Raw genomic sequence first — 19,857 nt, forward strand, 5'->3', positions numbered from 1 at the left:
TAATCCCATTCCTGATGTCCAGGCGGAGCTTCAAGAAATCCTCAGAACCTTAGGCCCCCTACAAAACCTTTCACCTGACTCCATCAACCTCCTGACCCCACCGACACCCCGCACCCCTACCTTCTACCTTCTTCCTAAAATTCACAAACCCAATCATCCCGGCCGCCCCATTGTAGCTGGTTACCAAGCCCCCACAGAACGTATCTCTGCCTACGTAGATCAACACCTTCAACCCATTACATGCAGTCTCCCATCCTTCATCAAAGACACCAACCACTTTCTCGAACGCCTGGAATCCTTACCCAATCCGTTACCCCCAGAAACCATCCTTGTAACCATTGATGCCACTTCCTTATACACAAATATCCCGCACGTCCAGGGCCTCGCTGCGATGGAGCACTTCCTTTCACGCCGATCACCTGCCACCCTACCTAAAACCTCTTTCCTCATTACCTTAGCCAGCTTCATCCTGACCCACAACTTCTTCACTTTTGAAGACCAGACATACCAACAATTAAAGGGAACAGCCATGGGTACCAGGATGGCCTCTTCGTACGCCAACCTATTCATGGGTCGCTTAGAGGAAGCCTTCTTGGTCACCGAAGCGTGCCAACCCAAAGTTTGGTACAGATTTATTGATGACATCTTCATGATCTGGACTCACAGTGAAGAAGAACTCCAGAATTTCCTCTCCAACCTCAACTCCTTTGGTTCCATCAGATTCACCTGGTCCTACTCCAAATCCCATGCCACTTTCCTTGATGTTGACCTCCACCTGTCCAATGGCCAGCTTCACACGTCCGTCCACATCAAACCCACCAACAAGCAACAGTACCTCCATTACGACAGCTGCCACCCATTCCACATCAAACGGTCCCTTCCCTACAGCCTAGGTCTTCGTGGCAAACGAATCTGCTCCAGTCCGGAATCCCTGAAGCATTACACCAACTACCTGACAACAGCTTTCGCATCCCGCAACTACCCTCCCAACCTGGTACAGAAGCAAATAACCAGAGCCACTTCCTCACCCTCTCAAACCCAGAACCTCCCACAGAAGAACCACAAAAGTGCCCTACTTGTGACAGGATACTTTCCGGGACTGGATCAGATTCTGAATGTGGCTCTCCAGCAGGGATACGACTTCCTCAAATCCTGCCCTGAAATGAGATCCATCCTTCATGAAATCCTCCCCACTCCACCAAGAGTGTCTTTCCGCTGTCCACCTAACCTTCGTAACCGCTTAGTTCATCCCTATGAAATCCCCAAACCACCTTCCCTACCCTCTGGCTCCTACCCTTGTAACCGCCCCCGGTGTAAAACCTGTCCCATGCACCCTCCCACCACCACCTACTCCAGTCCTGTAACCCGGAGGGTGTACACAATCAAAGGCGGAGCCACGTGTGAAAGCACCCACGTGATCTACCAACTGACCTGCCTACACTGTGATGCATTCTAGGTGGGAATGACCAGCAACAAACTGTTCATTCGCATGAATGGACACAGGCAGACAGTGTTTGTTGGTAATGAGGATCACCCTGTGGCTAAACATGCCTTGGTGCATGGCCAGCACATCTTGGCACAGTGTTACACCGTCCGGGTTATCTGGATACTTCCCACCAACACCAACCTATCCGAACTCCTGAGATGGGAACTTGCTCTTCAATATATCCTCTCTTCCCGTTACCCACCAGGCCTCAAGCTCCGCTAATTTCAAGTTGCCGCCACTCATACCTCACCTGTCATTCAACATCATCTTTGCCTTTTCACTTCCGCCTCGACTGACATCTCTGCCCAAACTTTAAATATGTCTGCTTGTGTCTGTATATGTGTGGATGGACATGTGTGTGTGTGTGTGTGTGTGTGTGTGTGTGTGTGTGTGTGTGTGCGCGCGCGAGTGTATACCTGTCCTTTTTTCCCCCTAAGGTAAGTCTTTCCGCTCCCGGGATTGGAATGACTCCTTACCCTCTCCCCTAAAACCCACATCCTTTCGTCTTTCCCTCTCCTTCCCTCTTTCCTGATGAGGAACAGTTTGTTGCGAAAGCTTGAATTTTGTGTGTATGTTTGTGTTCGTTTGTGTGTCTGTCGACCTGCCAGCACTTTCATTTGGTAAGTCACATCTTTGTTTTTATATATGACACACGTTCTGGGAGTAGACAAGGTAAACTTGGTCATGGACCAAGAGTAAGTAACGATGTCCAGTAATATGGATCACACCAGTACCCAGCAGGGGGTTCAGTTGTGTAGGTTCTTTGAATTATTTTAGGCACCTCATTTTTTTTCTGCCGAGCTCTGTGTCTGTTGGTCTTTTGAGCTGGTGCAAGAAAGACGCATCCAGCTGCGCTCTCAGCTTTGTGTTAGGGCTTGCATTTTTATATGGACCTCCTTTGAGACAAAGTCAACACAAAGACAGAATAACCACCACAGCCAAACAGGTATTGCTGTGCATCATTGGAGAGAAAAGGTAACTACTAAAATGCACACCAAAACTAAAAGGAATTGACATTTATTCAATGTTCCAAAACTGCCATAATGTTCTTAACACACATGGATCTATGCCTGTGCATGTTTCTGAGCAGACAATTTTTGGTGCGGCTAAACGATAATTACTGCAGCTCTGGACGATCCACGTTATCTCTCCCCAACCACTATAAATTGCAACTTCAGTTAACGCCTTTTTCAAAGCACCGTGTTCAAGGGTTTGTTGTTTGAACACAGTATCAAATGAATCAGTAAGTGATGGGACTATACTGCATTGAGCTCTTTCCATGCCTCTCTTATTGCAGAATTGTGCAAATATATTGAATCAGATATGTGAGCACACTTACCACAAACTCCACGCCCCCTCCCCTTTCACTTTGCCAAACACCCTCATACTCTAAAATTCTTACACCGAAAACAGTACAAAGGGTATGGAACATTAAGGTGGAGGTACGCTACCTTTACATACTGAAATAGCATTACTATTGTAGTGTTACAAACCACCCCAGGGGAGTGGCATGTATACCTACATCATCTTAATGACCTACAATACTCGTGAATAAAAGGATATCTTATGTGAGATCACAAATATTGTTCGAATCCAATATTTTATTTGCTTGTGGCTTTATCATGCTGAGGGACAATGCACCTATGTGAGAAGGGACATGACAGGGGTAGCTGCTGATGCATGTATATATAATTTCTGAGGCTAATTGAGTTGCTAATCTACTCTGAAGAGGTGCAGAACCCCTAAGAATATATACAATTTCATAATGTAAATGATGTGAGAAGAGCAACAAATGAAATCTTACATTCAGATTAATTTGTTCTGTGTACAGACTATGTCCGATATTTATGTTGAGAGATACTATACGTTCTATGATGTATATGGTTATTGTCAATATACAATTTATGAAAATGAAAGAAACGAGTATGTTATTCAAGAGTTTTCCTAACAGAAATTACAGGACACTCGGTGAAGAAATCACAGCCTTTCAAGGGCAGGACCAAAAATATAAAGAAGTAATGTTGTAGTTGAAGTCTTCAGGCTGAAGACTTGTTTGTTGCAGCTCTCTATCCTACTCTACCTTGTGCAAGTCTCCTCAACACTGAATGACTGCTGCAACCTATATCCTTCTGAATCTGCTTACTGTATTCATCTCTTGGTCTCCCTCGACAATTTTTACCCCCCCCCCCCCCCCTCATTTTCCTCCAATACTAAACTGATTATCCCTTGATGCCTCAAAATGTGTCCTATCAACTGATCCCTTCTTCTAGTCAGGCTGTGCCACAAATTTCTTTTCTCCACAATTCTATTCAGTATCTCCTCATTATTTATGTGATCTAGCCATCTCGTCTTCAGCATTCTTCTGTATCACCATGCTTCAAAAGCTTCTATTCTTTTGTTGTCTAAACTGTTTATTGTCCATGTTTCGCTTCCCTACATGGCTACACTCCACACAGATACTTTTACGAAAGACTTCCTAGCACTTAAGTCTAAGTTCCACGTTAAGAAATTTCTCTTCTTCAAAAACACTTTCTTTTCCACTGCCAGTCTACATTTTATATTCTCTCTACTTCGCCCATCCTCAGTTATTTTGCTGCCCAAATAACAAAACACATCTACTACTATAAGTGATTCGTTTCCTAATTTAATTCCCTCAGTATCACCTGATTTAATTCAACTACATTCCATTATTGTTGTTTTGCTTTTGTTGATGTTCATCTTCTATCCTCTTTTCAACACACTGCCCATTCCATTCAACTCCCCTCCGTCCAACTGCTCTTTCAAGTCCTCTGCTGTCTCTGACAGGGTAACAAACCTCAAAGTTTTTATTTCTTCTCCTTTAACTTCAATTCGTACTCTTATATTTCTTTTTGGTTTATTTTACTGACTACTCAATGTAAAGACTGAAAAACATCCAGGATAGGCTAAAACCCTGTCCCACTCCCTTCTCAACCACTGCTTCCCTTTCACACCCCATGACTCTCCAAACTGCTGTCTGGTTTCTGTGCATTTAGTCTCTCCCTGTATCTTACCGGTGCTACCTTCAGAATTTCAAAGTGAGCACTCCAGTCAACATTGTCAAAAGCTATTTTTTAAGTCTACAAATGCCATAAGCATAGGTTTGCGTTTCCTTAACATATTTTCAAAGAGAAGCTGTAGAGGTAGTATTGACTTGCATGTTCATACAATTCTCCGGAACACAAACTTACCTTCCTCAATGCTGGTTTCTACATTCTTCTGTAAAGAATTCGTGTTAATATTTCACCACCACAAGTTATGAAGCTGATAGTTTGGTAATATTCACACGTGTCAGCACGTGTGATTTCTTTGGAACTGGAATTATTACATGCTTCTTGAAATATGTCTTATACATCTTTAACACCAGATGGAAGAGTTTTGTCATGGATGGTTCACCCAATGCTATCAGTAGTTCTGACAGAATGTCATGTCATCTACTCCTGGGGTCTTGTTTCACTTTAGCTCTTTCAGTTCTCTCACCTTCATCTATGTCCCCTTCCAGTTCTATAATATTGTCTTCAAGTTGATCTCCCTTGTACAGACCCTTTATATACTCCTTCCACCTTTCAAGACTGGTTTTCCATCTGCCTTTTTGACATCCTTACAGCTTCTTCAAAGCATCTTTAATTTTCCTTTATTCAGAATCTATCTTTCCAATAGTGATATATGCTTCTAAATTCTTAGGTCTTTCCTCTAGCCACTCCTCCTTGCCATTTTGCATTTCCTATCAATCTCATTTTTAGATGTTTTTATTCCCTTTCTCCTACTTCCTTTCCCCTGTTCTAGTCCATTGTTGTACAATGCTCCCTCCGACTCAACAACTGGTGGTTCTTTCAACTCATCTAGAGCCCATCATCTTAATTTCCAACCTTTTTGCAATGCCTTCAGTTTTAATCTACAGCTCATAACCAATAAATTGTGATCAGAGTCCACATCTCCCATTGGAAATGTCTTACATTTTAAAATCTGATTTTGAAATCTGTCTTCCCATTACATAATCAATCTGAAACCTTTTAGTGACTCAAGGTCTCTTGCATGTATACAAACTTCTTTTATGAACCTCAGACCAGGTGTTACCGATGATGAAATTATGCTCTTTGTTAAATTATATAAGGCAGCTTCCTCTTGCTTTCCTTTTCCCTAATCCATATTCACCTGCTATTTTTCCTTCTCTTCTTTTTCCTACTATCGAATTCCAGTCCTCAATCACAATTAAAATTTCATCTCTCTGAACTACCTGTATACTTTCTGTTATCCTGTCATACATATCTTCAATCTCTTCTTCATTTGTGGAGCTAGATGGGATACTAACTTTTACTATTGTGGTGGGTGTGGGCTTTGCATGTCTCTTGGCTATGGATATTGTATTCACTATGATGTTCATGGCACCTTACTCACATTCATGTTTTATTATTCATTATTGAAACTACTCCTGTATTACCCCTATTTGATTTTGTATTTATAACTCTGTATTCAAATGGCCAGAAGTCCTTTTTCTCCTGCCATCAAACCACACTATTTCCAACTATAACTTCAACCTACCCATTTCCTTTTTTAAATTTTTTAACCTACCTGTCCGATTAAAGGATCTAACATCCCACGTTCCAATCCGTGGAATGCCAGTTATGTTTCTCCTGATGGCAATATCCTCCTGCACGGTCCCTGCAGACTATTTTACCTCCAGAATATTCAACCCAAGAGGATGCCATCACCATTCTACCATAAAGCAGGGCTGAATACCCTCAGGAAAAATTATGGCTGTAGCTTCCCCTTGGTTCCAACCATTCACAGTACCAGCACAGCAAGGCCATTTTGACTGATAGTACAAGGCCAGATCAGTTAATTATTCAGACTGTTGCCCCTGCAATGACTGAAAAGGCTGCTGCCCCTCTTCAGGAACAACACATTTGTCTGGCCTCTCAACAGATACCTCCTCTGCTGTGGTTGCACATATGCCAAGGGTATCTGTATCATTGAGGCATGCAAGCCATCCTACCAATGACGAGTAAATGGTTCATTGGGGAAGGGGAATAAAGTATATGTATTATATAACGCACACTTAATGAAGTAGAGTTCTCCATTTACTTGTTTCATCAAGCACTTGTCTTCAGTCAAATCGTACAATTTATTATTCAACAAGTTATTTGGTTCTATTTCCGGAACTGAAAGGTCTCAGGATGTAACTTCTCCCCCACTATAGTTGATTGCTTACTAATCACACACTCTTGGAAGACATTCAGTGCAGTGGCTGATGGCAGTAGCAGAATCAATCTCAACGCAGTGTACAACTTCAGATTGATATGCTCTTGTTTTGGTTAGCTATTGACCTTACAGAGTGCACTGGCATTGAAACATCATCAAATTGCCTTTGGTGTGTTAAGTTTTATTTAATATCCCCGCATGTCCACAAGTAATATCTGCTGTCATGTACAAAGATAGAAGATGTGCTAACTAAGGCTCAACTGCTAGTGAAGCCGGGTTAGAGAGGCAGCGAGGGAAAGCTGTTGGTGCCAGTTTAGTATCTTTGAGATGTATTGATTCAGGTGCCCCCATAAGCCATCGTGACTCGTGTCTACAAGGAATGCACGAGTAATACAGCATTGCAACAACAATAGGGAACGCCCCAAATTTGCTGGTCTGTAGCACACTAATGGCTTGGATCAAGATCCATAAAATGGTACAATTTCTCAAAATGCTTGCATAGCAAAGTCTTCTACAACATTTTGGAGATAAAAATGGAGATTTTTTTACAAATGTTCCATTATAACTTTTTAGAACAAACACATTGGTGTGCAATGACACTGTTCTGTTATTGCTTCCGATTTTTAAGTTATGGTTCAGGCATACTATTCTATTGTGTCTTTTTGTGGCATAAATATTAGACAATGAAAGCATCCACAACAACCATTGTGTGTTGGTTTGAGTTGTTATAATTAACCTCAACCTCAATAAGCAGATACAGACTGAACTACCCAGAAAGCACCTGAGTTGTCAATGTAAGGCTAATACAACAAAGGTGCATCATGTGTCTCGGAAACTATCCACTAGCAAATGTTTTGTCTCGACAGGTATCCTCCACTATAGCACACCTCATATCCCAAGGTTTAAGGTAAGTCTTCTAGGGGTTTTTCACTATTCCACTTTCCAAAATACACATTTCAGGCTGCAATGGAACGGCAGCAAACAATATTATGTGCTTCGGAAGCACTTTATTTCTTTAATCCATGGCTGGTTTGGCACATTTACTGATCATCTTCAGATGATTTACATTCATTGTGGATGTGTCTTGCAGACTTGCACATTCTGGTTACAGTTTTCATGTCTGTTCCAATTTAAAGAAATACAGTTCTTCTGATACATTTGACTAGTTGGAGTAATTCTAGCATGACTTGTCTTTCAATACAGTTGCATCCTCTATCCACAACAGACAATGTATACAATGTTCCATCGTCAAGTGAAATACTGATTGCCAGAGTTTGTGATAATACAGAAGTGGTGGCACAGACCAACTCCCACATCAAAAACACCACGTTTTCCATGCTCACCCAGCCATGGCCATATCATCTACATGAAGAACAATGCTTACTGTCCCAACGGCATGAGCTATTTATTAACAAAGCACAAACTTGGATTGGGGAAACAAATCAGTTGTGTCCTTTGAAATGAAGCATCCTATAAACTGCCTCAAGCAATTTAGATAAATGAAGGAAAATGTAAAACAGCATGCCTGGATAGGGATTTCAATCACAGCCCTTCCAAATAAGGATCTAGTGTCTTAACCACTGCACCGTATCAGCTAGTCACAGTCATCTAAAGGATTTTATTACGTGCCACCACTAAGTTCCCATCCTCCTCCTCCTCCTCCTCCTATCTAATTATTTTCAACAACAATACTAGAGAAGGAAAGTTGCCACTCACCATACAGCGGAGACGCTGAGCCGCAATAGGCACAATAAAAAGATTCACGCAATCATAGCTTTTAGCCAATAAGGCCTTTGTCAGCAATAGACACACATATACACGCACGCACGCAAGCACAACTTGCACACACATCTGTAGTCTCAGAGAGCTGAAACTATACTCAGTATAGTTTCAGCTCTGTGTGTGCAAGTTGCGCTTGCGTGAGTGTGTGTTTATATGTGTGTGTCTACTGCTGACAATGGCCTTAATGGCCGAAAGCTATGATTGTATGAAATCTTTTTATTGTTCTTATCGCGGCTCAGCGTCTCTGCTGTATGGTGAGTGGCAACTTTCCTTCTCTCGTATTGTTACATTCCATTCTGGATTTTCCATTGTTTTATTTTCAACAACACAAACATTATGTTCAATATGCAGTCATCACAGTTATACTTGAGGCACTTCCATGCAAGCCATTAAAGTTGTGTTAAGTTCAAAGTCTTAAATCAGGCTATGAGCCAAACAATTCCACACATCAGCAATGAAGTCTTTTATAAAAACAATTTTCTTCTCTGTAAGCACAGAGATTTTCAAGTAGACGTACCTATGCATTTTTAGGAGCACTTACAGCAAAAAACAGCTGTAGGTGACACTGCTCCTACAGCTAGTGCTCTTACCAACTGAGCAACACAATCTTTTCTCATAGAATGTCTTTGAATCCACAGTTCCATCAAATGTCCATCCAGCTCCAATGGAAAGAGGCCAGTGACAAATTCTTTTACTGTATTTTTCAGCCTCACATCACACAAATAGAACCTTTATCAGTTCAGACTTTTTAGCATGTCCTCAACAGACTCCTCTATTCCTGTCTCTCTATTTTATATCTTGAGCTCTGAAATTTATTGTGGCAAGTAGACACCAGGACCCTACTGGTCTAACAAGCCTGATGACACTGCACAAGGATTAGTGACACCAACTCACAACTGAGAAAACAAACTAAAATCTTAAAACTGACAATTACTACAGTAGCTGGCTGAAAATCTCCTAAGCAAACAATTAACTTTCTTGGGAGTCATGAAAAAATAAAATAAGAAGGAAATTCCTACAGAATTCCAAGCAAATAAAACCAAAAGTACAATATGTTCTGTATGTTTTCTAGACGATTTTAGTATGGCCTTGACTGATCCTAAAAAGAACAAATAGGTAATTTTTTTATATTAACAATGCACAGCACAACTGTAATGTACCAACAGACTAAGAAATCAAGAGTGATATATATCGCTGGTATAAATACGAAAATTATTTTCAAATTCAATAATCTTGAATTTTTTGAAACACCTTGCTCTTTGCCTGATAACATTTGAACCAACAAGTGTTACTTCAATTGTGTCCCAAGAAAATTCATGCCTTCTTGATCAAGTATAGGCACAAAGAAGAGCAGACCAAAGACCAGCAAGCAAAACCTGGAATTTGATACATATGTGGCAGGCATTAAAACAAGGAAACAAGGAAACAAAAACAGTATGTGTGAAATGCAAGAAAAACGTATGCAAGAGATGGAGCGCCCAGACACACAATGTGTGCAATGTGGAAGTGAGCTGCAGATGGAAATTGACTAATTTATTCACAATCATAAATAGAAGTGGGAGTTTGGAAGCATCCCATTTCATAATGTATTCTCTTGTTACTTTCTTATCATGTGAATCAGTGCAATTAAGTGATATAATTTTTAAAAAATTAGGGGAATGAAGAATATCAGCACCTTAAAAATTGTGACAACAATAATAGACAACTGAGAAGGCAAGAAATAAATAAAATATTATATTTGTACAATCATGTAATATTATGTTTTATTTTCTCCATTAAAATGCAGCTAATGATTATATAAAGATTATTTTTCCTAAGGTTAAAAATGCTATACTAATTGTGGTTAAACAGATCTGATGAAGACTTGCTAAGAAGTCTAAACTGGTAATGGTGCTTTGATCCGATGTTGAAAACTACAATAAAATAAATACCGGAAACTACCAATGTATTTCTCACAGCTATCCAAGCCTCCAAAGCTGTGCCAACTGGTTGTTATTCCCCCTGAGAAGACCATTAATAACAATGACAATAACTTCTTTTTACATCCTGAACATTAGCTTTAGGGGATAAACATGATGAAAGCAGTGCAACTTCAAAAATCTGCAGTAAAGGCCGTGCTGGTGATTTACTTCAACCGCTCAGGTACAATACATATAAAATTCATATTTTACAGTAACACTGTAAAAAAAATATTCAACTAATATATAATGAAAACACCAGGAAAAGAATTGCAAATATTAGTCATAACTGACTCCACCTGGAAGAAAATCATCAAAGCACTTTGTAATTATTCAAACATTTTGACTGTGCAACCAAAAAGCTTCCTTCGAAAGAAGCCTTAAGGAGAAGGACACTGATATGCATTATTACTGACAAAATTTATGTTCACTGTTTTAATGCCAGCCATGATCTAATTGTGATTCTGACCTCTGCCTTCTACATCCTTGCCTACCCCCTCCCCTCCATCACCCCCTTCTCACCCTAACCAAGACTATGATCTTTTAGTATTTCCTCTACATATAAACACTAAAGGAAGGATCGAAGATAACTGGCATCTATTACTTGTCAACTGTTCATGCAAGAAATCAACTGTTTTCAAATTTGAGCACTCTCACTCTTACATCTGGAAGGTCACACATTAGCAAGCAAGAAATTTCATTTGGATACTGTGATCACACCATAAACAAGAAAAAATTATAAGAATTGAATGAGCTGACTAGTTTCGTTGAGAGTAGTTCAAATTTTGAACATACAATGTTGATGATGACTTATCTATTGCCTCTACAAATAGTGAAGTGTGCAACAAGATAAGATGAAGCAAAATTATCAAATGTGATTTTAAGTAGTGGTAGATTTGTTTAATAATAATTTTGTTGCAGCCTGTTGTATTCCAGGTGTGAGTAAATTTCAGTTAAAATTTCTGGGCTAAGAGGCCATGTCGATATATGAAAGTGTTCCTTGAAATTTCATCTCTGATTGCGGGAGACATCTTCAGAGGTAAAAAGGGAATATAAATGAAACTATTCCCTGACATCTTTGGAGATAAAACAGCAACTACTTCAATTCTCCCCAAGAACGATTCTAACTCACATGCCTTTTCCACAGTCTGACAGATTGTAAGAGTCTCACCCTGACAATCTCTTTGTTCCTCTACTGACACTAGCACGCAGGTCTCTCTTCACTCTTATGTTAATAATACTTCTTGTGTCCTCACTCATACCCATTTTCCTACAGTTCCTCATTTCATCGGGATCAACTGTGAATCACTGGTAAGGTGCTTTCTTACTTGCTATTGGGAATTGTAACAACACATACAGTTGTGCTTCATCCATGCCGATTTCTACCACTGACATAAGCCGTCGCTGTCTGACCTCCAACTATGTCTCCCGTAGTCAGAGCAAATGTCTGTTTCATATGTTGACAATGATTTTGAAAGCCAACGTTATATTAGGTAAATAAAGTTTTATATTCTCATATCAGTGATATAGAATGTATAATGATGAAACACTCAGTGAATATTTGATTTTTTCCACAAGTTCTTTCTAGTAATCATATGTTTATAAAATACAACAGGGAAACTGATAATCATACTTCATGAAATATAGTTCACTATTTTCAAATAAAATACATTTTCTTAAGCATAGGCAGAGCAGATGTGTACCACCGTGATTAGAAGTTTTAATTTTTGAACTTTAAAATTCCTAAATTTTCCCCTCTATGTTAACAGGAGTTTTAATTGTTTTCATGTTGTATATTAATGTAGTCCTTGGTATTACATACACACAAAAAATAATGATGCTACTGTTCTTAGTATTTCTGTGTTATTGCAGTTTTTACATTTTAACATAAAATGGCACAATACTTTCTGCATCACACCTTGAGAAATTAGTGGCACTGAAGTAATTTAAAAAGTCATATAACTTCCTAGATAATGCTGCTGCTAATGTTTATAATCTGCTTCTCATTATATTTTTTCCATCTACATACTGCACTCAAAATAAGACGACACATCCAACATAAAAGGGAATAACTGAAGTGAAGTACAGAAAACAAAACTTTTAATTGGGTAATGGAAACAATATAGTCTTTAATGATAAATTTAAGAAATTGAAATATGAGGAAAGCAATACTGTGTGGTGGGAGTCCCATTGCATTACCACAATATTCAGCACTGTAACCACCACACAACTCATAAATTATGTACAGTGAATACATGCACAAAACAAAATCCTTTTAATACAATAATAATTAACATCTCTTTTGACACAATACCTGTAAAAAATTTCTTGTGATCTATTCTGTCAGCAGCATTCTCATAAAGGAGGTATCCAGCTCTTTTGAGTTTCTACCAAATAAAAAGGAAAAAGAAGTAAGTTACTTTCACAAAATAATAGGAAGACAGAAAAGATGTACTGTCAATTAACACAGACACTCCAATGAATGATAGGATAGATGCAATGTAAGGGGGCAAGATCGCCTTCGATCTAACAAATAAAGCCAGTAACATACAGATACATTGAGCAGGCCTTGGTTATATGTGACATTGGTTGCTTCATTTATATGGAGACTGGTGAGTTACTTTACAGAATATAAAATCATGGGACTCTTAAGTACATCAGTGCTGCAAATTTTATACTTTTAGTGCCTCAAAAGGAAAGCCTACAACTTCAATGTATTATAGCACACAAACTAGTTAAGACATTCACACTATGTTTGACTTACGTGATAGACAAAGTCACAAAGTTTTGTTTGTGTGTGTTCCAGGTTGCCATGAGTTAAGCATTGTGGGATAATTTTTTTTTCTCAGGAAAAAAAAACCAGTTGATTCTAACAATTACCTTGATATGCTGAAGCTGTTTTCGTTAACACAACTGACTGACTGACTGCCACGATAGTTGTTTTCCAACAAGATGGTGAACAGCCGCATGGGCTCAGACTGTGCAATATGCTCTAGATCAGGTCTTTCCAGAGCACTGAATTGGCAGGGATGGTTCAATTCCCTGACCACCTAGGTCACCTGAAGTTACACAGATGGACTTCTTTCTATGGGGTTATATCAAGAATAGAGTCTACCAAATGCCTGTCAAATAAATCTATGATTTGAAGAACCAGATCACTGCTGCCACCCCACAGCTGATGCGGATATGTTGCACTAGCGAGGATAGAAATTGAATACAGACTGAATGTTGTGTGTGCCACCAAAGGTGAACATGTTGAAACTAATTGAATGGCATAAAAACTTTGTGAGATAGTGTGCCCCGTAAGCCAAACATGGTGTGAGTATCTTAATTAGCTTTGACACTGTAACGCAAAAGAGTTGTAGCATATCTCTTGTGACATCCTGTAGTATGAAGATGGAATAGCATTTTAAATATTTTCAAAATATGTATCCTATATACTTATTGACCATTAAAACTGCAGCACCAGGAAGGTTCGCAAATAACAAAAATTTACTTATTGTGCAAACATGGCACAGTAGGAGCAATACATTATTAAATTTGCAGATGTTTTGGGGCTTTACAGAGTGCAAAATTTAATACATAACACTGCCATCCCTGGCAGCAACACTGACGCTAACCTTGATGGGCACCAACTAAAAATGAGCTTTTAGAGATATGGGTACGTCATTCCATGGTGCTTCAAATCTATGCTCGAGTTCATCATCAATCGTAGTAGTTGGCATTTGGTAGTGTGTCAGTCTCTCAGAAACCCTTGACTATATGATCTCAGTGGTTGACAGATCTGGCACAATGTGGTGCCCAGGGCAACATTCCAACACCCTATGTTTCAAGACAGGTCAGGACAGGAGGGGCAACATGCGATCTTGCATTATTTTGTTGAAAGATAAAGTTACAGAGTCCTGTATGGCATAGCCACTAGCCTTAACACTTCAAACATGTAATGCCTGCTGTCCAAGTTACTGGCTATACAAAGCACGGTTATCATATTGTGTACTGAAAGGCACCTCATGCCACAGGTTGAAGCTGTACGATTGTGACAAATGCAATGTTCATTCTCCTCGGAGCTGCCACACACCGACATGTCCATTGTGTTGGTGCATGCAGAACTGGGCCTCATCTGGGAAGATGACTCAATGCCACTCCTGTGCCCAGTATTGTCATCAAGTGCACCACTATTGGTGTGCCTTTCTCTGATTCTGTGTCAAGCTAAGCCATGGCTAAGGTCATTGTGCTGACAGTCTTGATGCTCCAGAAGTTATCACAACATCCAAATGGATACTTGACCTGCTGTTAACAAGCAATTTCCTGAATCAAGGTATGCAACAGAGCTGTATGATCCTAATGGTCAAATGAACAATGTGTGTCATTTTGTATACTATTGGCAATGTGCCATTGAGATCCTGCACGACACCGAATATAACACTCTCGAATACATCAATTCCACATTCATATGACAGTCTTACGATCCTGATGTGACCAATGCAAGCAGCAATAATGCAAATCAATAAACCACAAACTTGATAGGCAGCAGTCCTGCCACTGTCAAATGCCAATATGTGCTGGTACACTTTCCTCCTTTTTTACATCAGGCATAACATGATGATCTTACAGGCAAACAACATTCAAATGTGATTTCTGAATGAGAAAACTAATGCATAATCTTTCCTTCTATACAGCATGCATAGGATATTATTCCTGTCTGCTGTGTGTGTTTGCAATTAAAAGAGAACCATTGCACATTCATACATGTAGTACATTTCATGCCAATTTGATGTTTGTTGCATGCTACCTTCGTGCTGCTGCATTTTTAATAGACAGCAATCTACAGTCTATTCTTTGTCTGACCTACTATTTCTCCCCTCTACTATTTCTTCCAGAAACAAGTTAACTATTCTCTGAAGCAATATCACATGCCCCACTAACCAGCCATGTATACTATGTTTCTCTGGCCCTTTACGTTACTGCTTCCTAGTTCTCAAAATAAATGAGTCTACTTTCTAGAATGGCAGATACTGTTTACTCAATTTAAAACCAGTACAAGGGACATGTTTTATTCTTTGCCTATAAGCCCCTGTCAGTATTATGTATAACTTGTTTTGTAGTTGAGAGAACAGAGGGACCCTAACATGACTGCAGAATTTTCTGCTATCTTGCAAGCTACAGAGCATGCTCACTAATTATTAACACAAACCCATATCATCATTTTCTTGGAATGTAAGTCTGCAGTTACCTTGCTTAAAAGCCTGAGAAAGGAACACTCAAACCATCCAACAGAATAACTGACAGTGACCAATATGTATCAGCTGACTAGAAAAGGACATCACATCATCCTTCCTCAGGATAAAGCCACTTATTACCATACCAGCTGACACTCCTGAAGAAAGCCATTTATGTTTGCAAAGGAGAAGACGAATTAGTACTATTCAAGAGTTTATCCACAAGATAAAGCATGTCACTGGAAAACAGGGATATTTTGTGAGGAAATTGACATAGCGAAGACCCTAACAAGTAATAACACCAAAAATACCACCAACATGTCTCATTGGCACTGAACAGTTTACACTCAGTCTCCACCAACTTACAAAATACTTCATAAACCAGAACAGGTGATTACTTTTTCCCAAGAAATGTAACAGCCATACCCCATAATGTGGTTCCATTTATTTAGCTAGTCTGCTTGCTATGTGCTGCCCCTCCCCCCTCCACTAAACTATTAGTTATCAACAGGTTACAGGTGACAAGCAAAGTCTGACCAATTATTCAATTACTACAGAAGATGTCTGGTTGTTTCATTGACATTAATGTATTCATTTTCCTTGGATTGCCTATTTAAATTGAACATGCAAGCTCTTCCTGACACCTGGATTCAAAGAAAATATTGTGTTGTATTCACACTTCCAAACAATGTCTTCCAAAGAAATTTGATACAGTAAAATGTGTTGATTGTTTGAGGACTGACAAAATTTGCAGAACAACACACAATCAATCTTGATGAAAAAAGCAGTATGAAATTGCTAACTTTTCCAAGAAAAGATGATGATGTTCATGTCTAGGTTCAATGGTAGTGTAGTACAGGCATGTGCCAGAATTACATCAAAGGCTAAGGTACTGAGGAATGGCAGTTACATTTCTTGGGAAAAAGTAATCTCCTGTTCTGTTTTATAAAGTATTTCTTAAGTTGGTTGATACAGTGTCAACTATTTAGTAGCAATGAGACATGTTTAAAATATTACCAACTAAAACACTGGCACCCTGAAATGAGTACCAAACATATTGTACAGAATAAAGAGCAGTTCACTGTAACTATGTGTGACAAAGCTTCGGGCATTCATCACATACCACTTATAGTTATTGGTAATACTGCCAACATAAGAGCCCCCAAAAATTGCACCTGAAAGACTTCCTGTCTGCTACAAATATCACTGAATAGCACAGTTGTCTGCAGGTCCTCTTAATAACTGGTTTCACAAGCCATTTTGATGTTGCTGTTGTTTTTGCTGCTGCTGTTCATTTCATCATCTGAAGTCCAAAGGCTGGTTTTAAGCAGTTCTCCACACTTGACAATCCTGCGCAAATCTCTTCATATCTGCACAAGTATTGCAATCTTGGTCCAATTGAATCTTCTCATCTAATCTTCAGCATTCTTCTGTAGCACCACATTTCAAAACCTTTTACACTCCAGTTATATGTGTCATTCACATTTCACTTCCATATAAGGTTATACTCCGGACAAATAATTTTATAAAAGCCTTCATATTATTTTAAACACAAACTCCACATCATCTGCCTGAATCCAAAGCACTGATCTCTTTCTTCAAATTTGGGAATATTTTCAGCTAAATTTGAAAGAGGGTTTAAATGTCAACCATTTTATATTCCTCACTTGATGTCTTCACTGATTTAGTTACCTAAATAGCAAACTCATTCACAAATCCTAATACATCATTTCCAAATCTAATTCCCATCAGTATCAGCCAAGTCAATTTCACTTAACTCTATTAACCTGGTTTTGTTTATTTTATCTTTTAATTCGTTTTCAACATTTTATCCATTTTGTTCAGCAGATGGTCCAAGTTCTTTGCCACCTCTGAGAATTACAGAATATGGTAATTTTAAATTTTTTTTATTTCTTTCTTTCTTTCTTATTCTTTTACTCGACTTTTCCTGCAACTTCACCTGTGTATGTGTTCGACACATATACTGCAAACACCCCTCCCCCTTCCCCCAATGTCCACTTCTTCCTCCCCCGTCTATGAGCAGAAGATGTGGAGTGTTTATTTACTTCAATCTATACTTTAAAAGCAATAATATGAACTGATTTTGCAGTACCAAGCTGAGAGAATGTCATTCACGTGTCATCGAAACTGCAACATAGAACTTACAAACTATTCACAGAGAGAACTATGTAAACTGAAGAGCACATCTGGACAGCAGTTGCAATATGCACAACTGATGGGAATATCTAGTTTACTAAAGACCTAATCGCACATATTTTTTTTAAAATACAATATAGTTGGATATATAAAAAAATCCACCCATCAACAGGTGGCAGTCTTTCCTTCTCATCCAGTCTAATAAGCTTCCACTGAACCAGAGCCATGGCTCCAAAAAGTTGCACATTTCCTTAATCATATGCATATTTTCTCCTGCCACCGCTTAGTGAGTAGATGTTTTTATTTACCCAATCATACACTGTTTAAAAGATATAGGGGAACATGTGTATCAACATCCAGTATGTTTAATCTATCTTGGTACAGGTGGTATCTCTGGCCTTACTGCAAGGTTTGAAATCTTCGCTTTCAATGTAGGCATCTATTCAATTTCTATAGGCTGCATTATGCATTACAGTGTCAGGTGACCCCACAGAAGGAAGTGAGTACTGGTGTACTAATGTTTTCTAGTGAGGCACACAGATGGCATTTGGCATTTGTGGACGAGTATTCAACCGAGCAAGTGCAATGCGACGTCTTAATGCAGTGCAAGTTGCAAGAGAAGTCTGTTTGATACAAAATGATGGACTTTCAGCTGTGTTGTTGCAGATGCCAATGCCTCTCCATGTGTCATCCACAGGTTGTGGACATGCTACATGGAGACAGGCCACTATACAGAGTGAGTAGGACAAGTTCACCAATCCATTACAACCTCACATGCAGATAAATATGTGGCCGTCTCTGCACTGCAGCATCATATGAATACCATCAGAGCACTGCCAGATGATCTGAAGGGCCACTGGGACTGCTATGTCCGATCAGACTATAATGGACAGGTTGCAAGAAAGGCCCTTACGACCCAGACGTCCTGTTCAAGTATCCTGCTTGACATGGCATCTTGCAGTTCGTGTTCAGTTATGCCATTCTCATGTCGACTGGCAACATTGTCACTTGTAAAACATGTTATTCACAGATGAGTCCAGATAATCCTCTGACACAAGGTGATAGCCATGTTTAAGTGGGAAGACCTGCGGTGGGCGATACCTGCCAATGTTGCCCAGGAAACTGACAGATGTCCAATGTTCTGTGATATTGTAGGGATGCTTCAGTGTTACCAGCCATATGGATCATTTAATTATCCATGGTTGCCTTACTGCCAAGAAGCACATTGGGCAGAACCTGTTGGACCATGTGGTGCCTGCTGCAGACAGCAGTGATCCTGAAATCCTTCTACTGCAAGGGCTATGTGGCAGGCGCCAGCATGGATGGCTTGTGAAGACCGGACATTGACGTAATGAAATCACTGACAGCGAGTCCCAACCTCGTAAATTATGTTGTATGTACTTGACATTTGTGTTTATGGTTGTCCTGTTCCATCACAGACTCTCCAAGAACTCTCATGGGCTATCGTTGAAGAATGGGAACATACAAGGGGTGTTGTGACTTAGCTGCCTCACCCTGTATCTCCCCAACTGTAATAGATACAAAGGTGACGTTTGGACAGTGAATTGCAGGGACAGGGGCTACCGAATACATCACTTTTCATGTTTGTGCTATTTTTTACTAGACATATAAGGCCATCTTTGGTTTTTTTTAATGGAAAACTAAGTTAAATTTTAGCATAACATGATGGGCTTAAAAAGATGGTTTCAAATATGTGTATATCATAATATTCAGGCGAACAGTTTTTGAGACACAGGTATGTTCTCATATTGTATTCGTCCATCGAAGCAGCGTCGTCCAATGCGACCTTTCCTGTTGACCACTGAGGAACTTAACAGGGAAGACATTGTTTTCCTGCTTCTCAATAACGCCGCAAGGAGATGCATGAAGTAGTTGGAGAGAAGGGTATATATGTACTGCTGGGGTAATAAGACATCGCATTTCCGTCACAGTTTCTTGGAGCAGACATGTACACCTAAAAAGGAAAGTTAGATATGCTTCTAGTGTATGGGAAAGCTGAAGAAATGCTATTAGA

General features: G+C 39.5%; 1 protein-coding gene across 1 annotated transcript in view; it reads right to left on the minus strand.

Moving 5' to 3' along the window:
* The window catches only part of LOC126237194 (ubiquinol-cytochrome-c reductase complex assembly factor 1), a 149,202-nt gene that overhangs the window by 36,889 nt on the left and 92,456 nt on the right, over window positions 1-19,857 (minus strand). The window contains exon 3 of the mRNA XM_049947073.1: window positions 12,761-12,833. Coding sequence (XP_049803030.1) covers window positions 12,761-12,833 — 73 coding nt within the window. The remainder of the gene's footprint in view (window positions 1-12,760; window positions 12,834-19,857) is intronic.

This window comes from Schistocerca nitens, chromosome 2 (genome assembly GCF_023898315.1).
Source record: "Schistocerca nitens isolate TAMUIC-IGC-003100 chromosome 2, iqSchNite1.1, whole genome shotgun sequence".
Lineage (NCBI taxonomy): Eukaryota > Metazoa > Arthropoda > Insecta > Orthoptera > Acrididae > Schistocerca > Schistocerca nitens.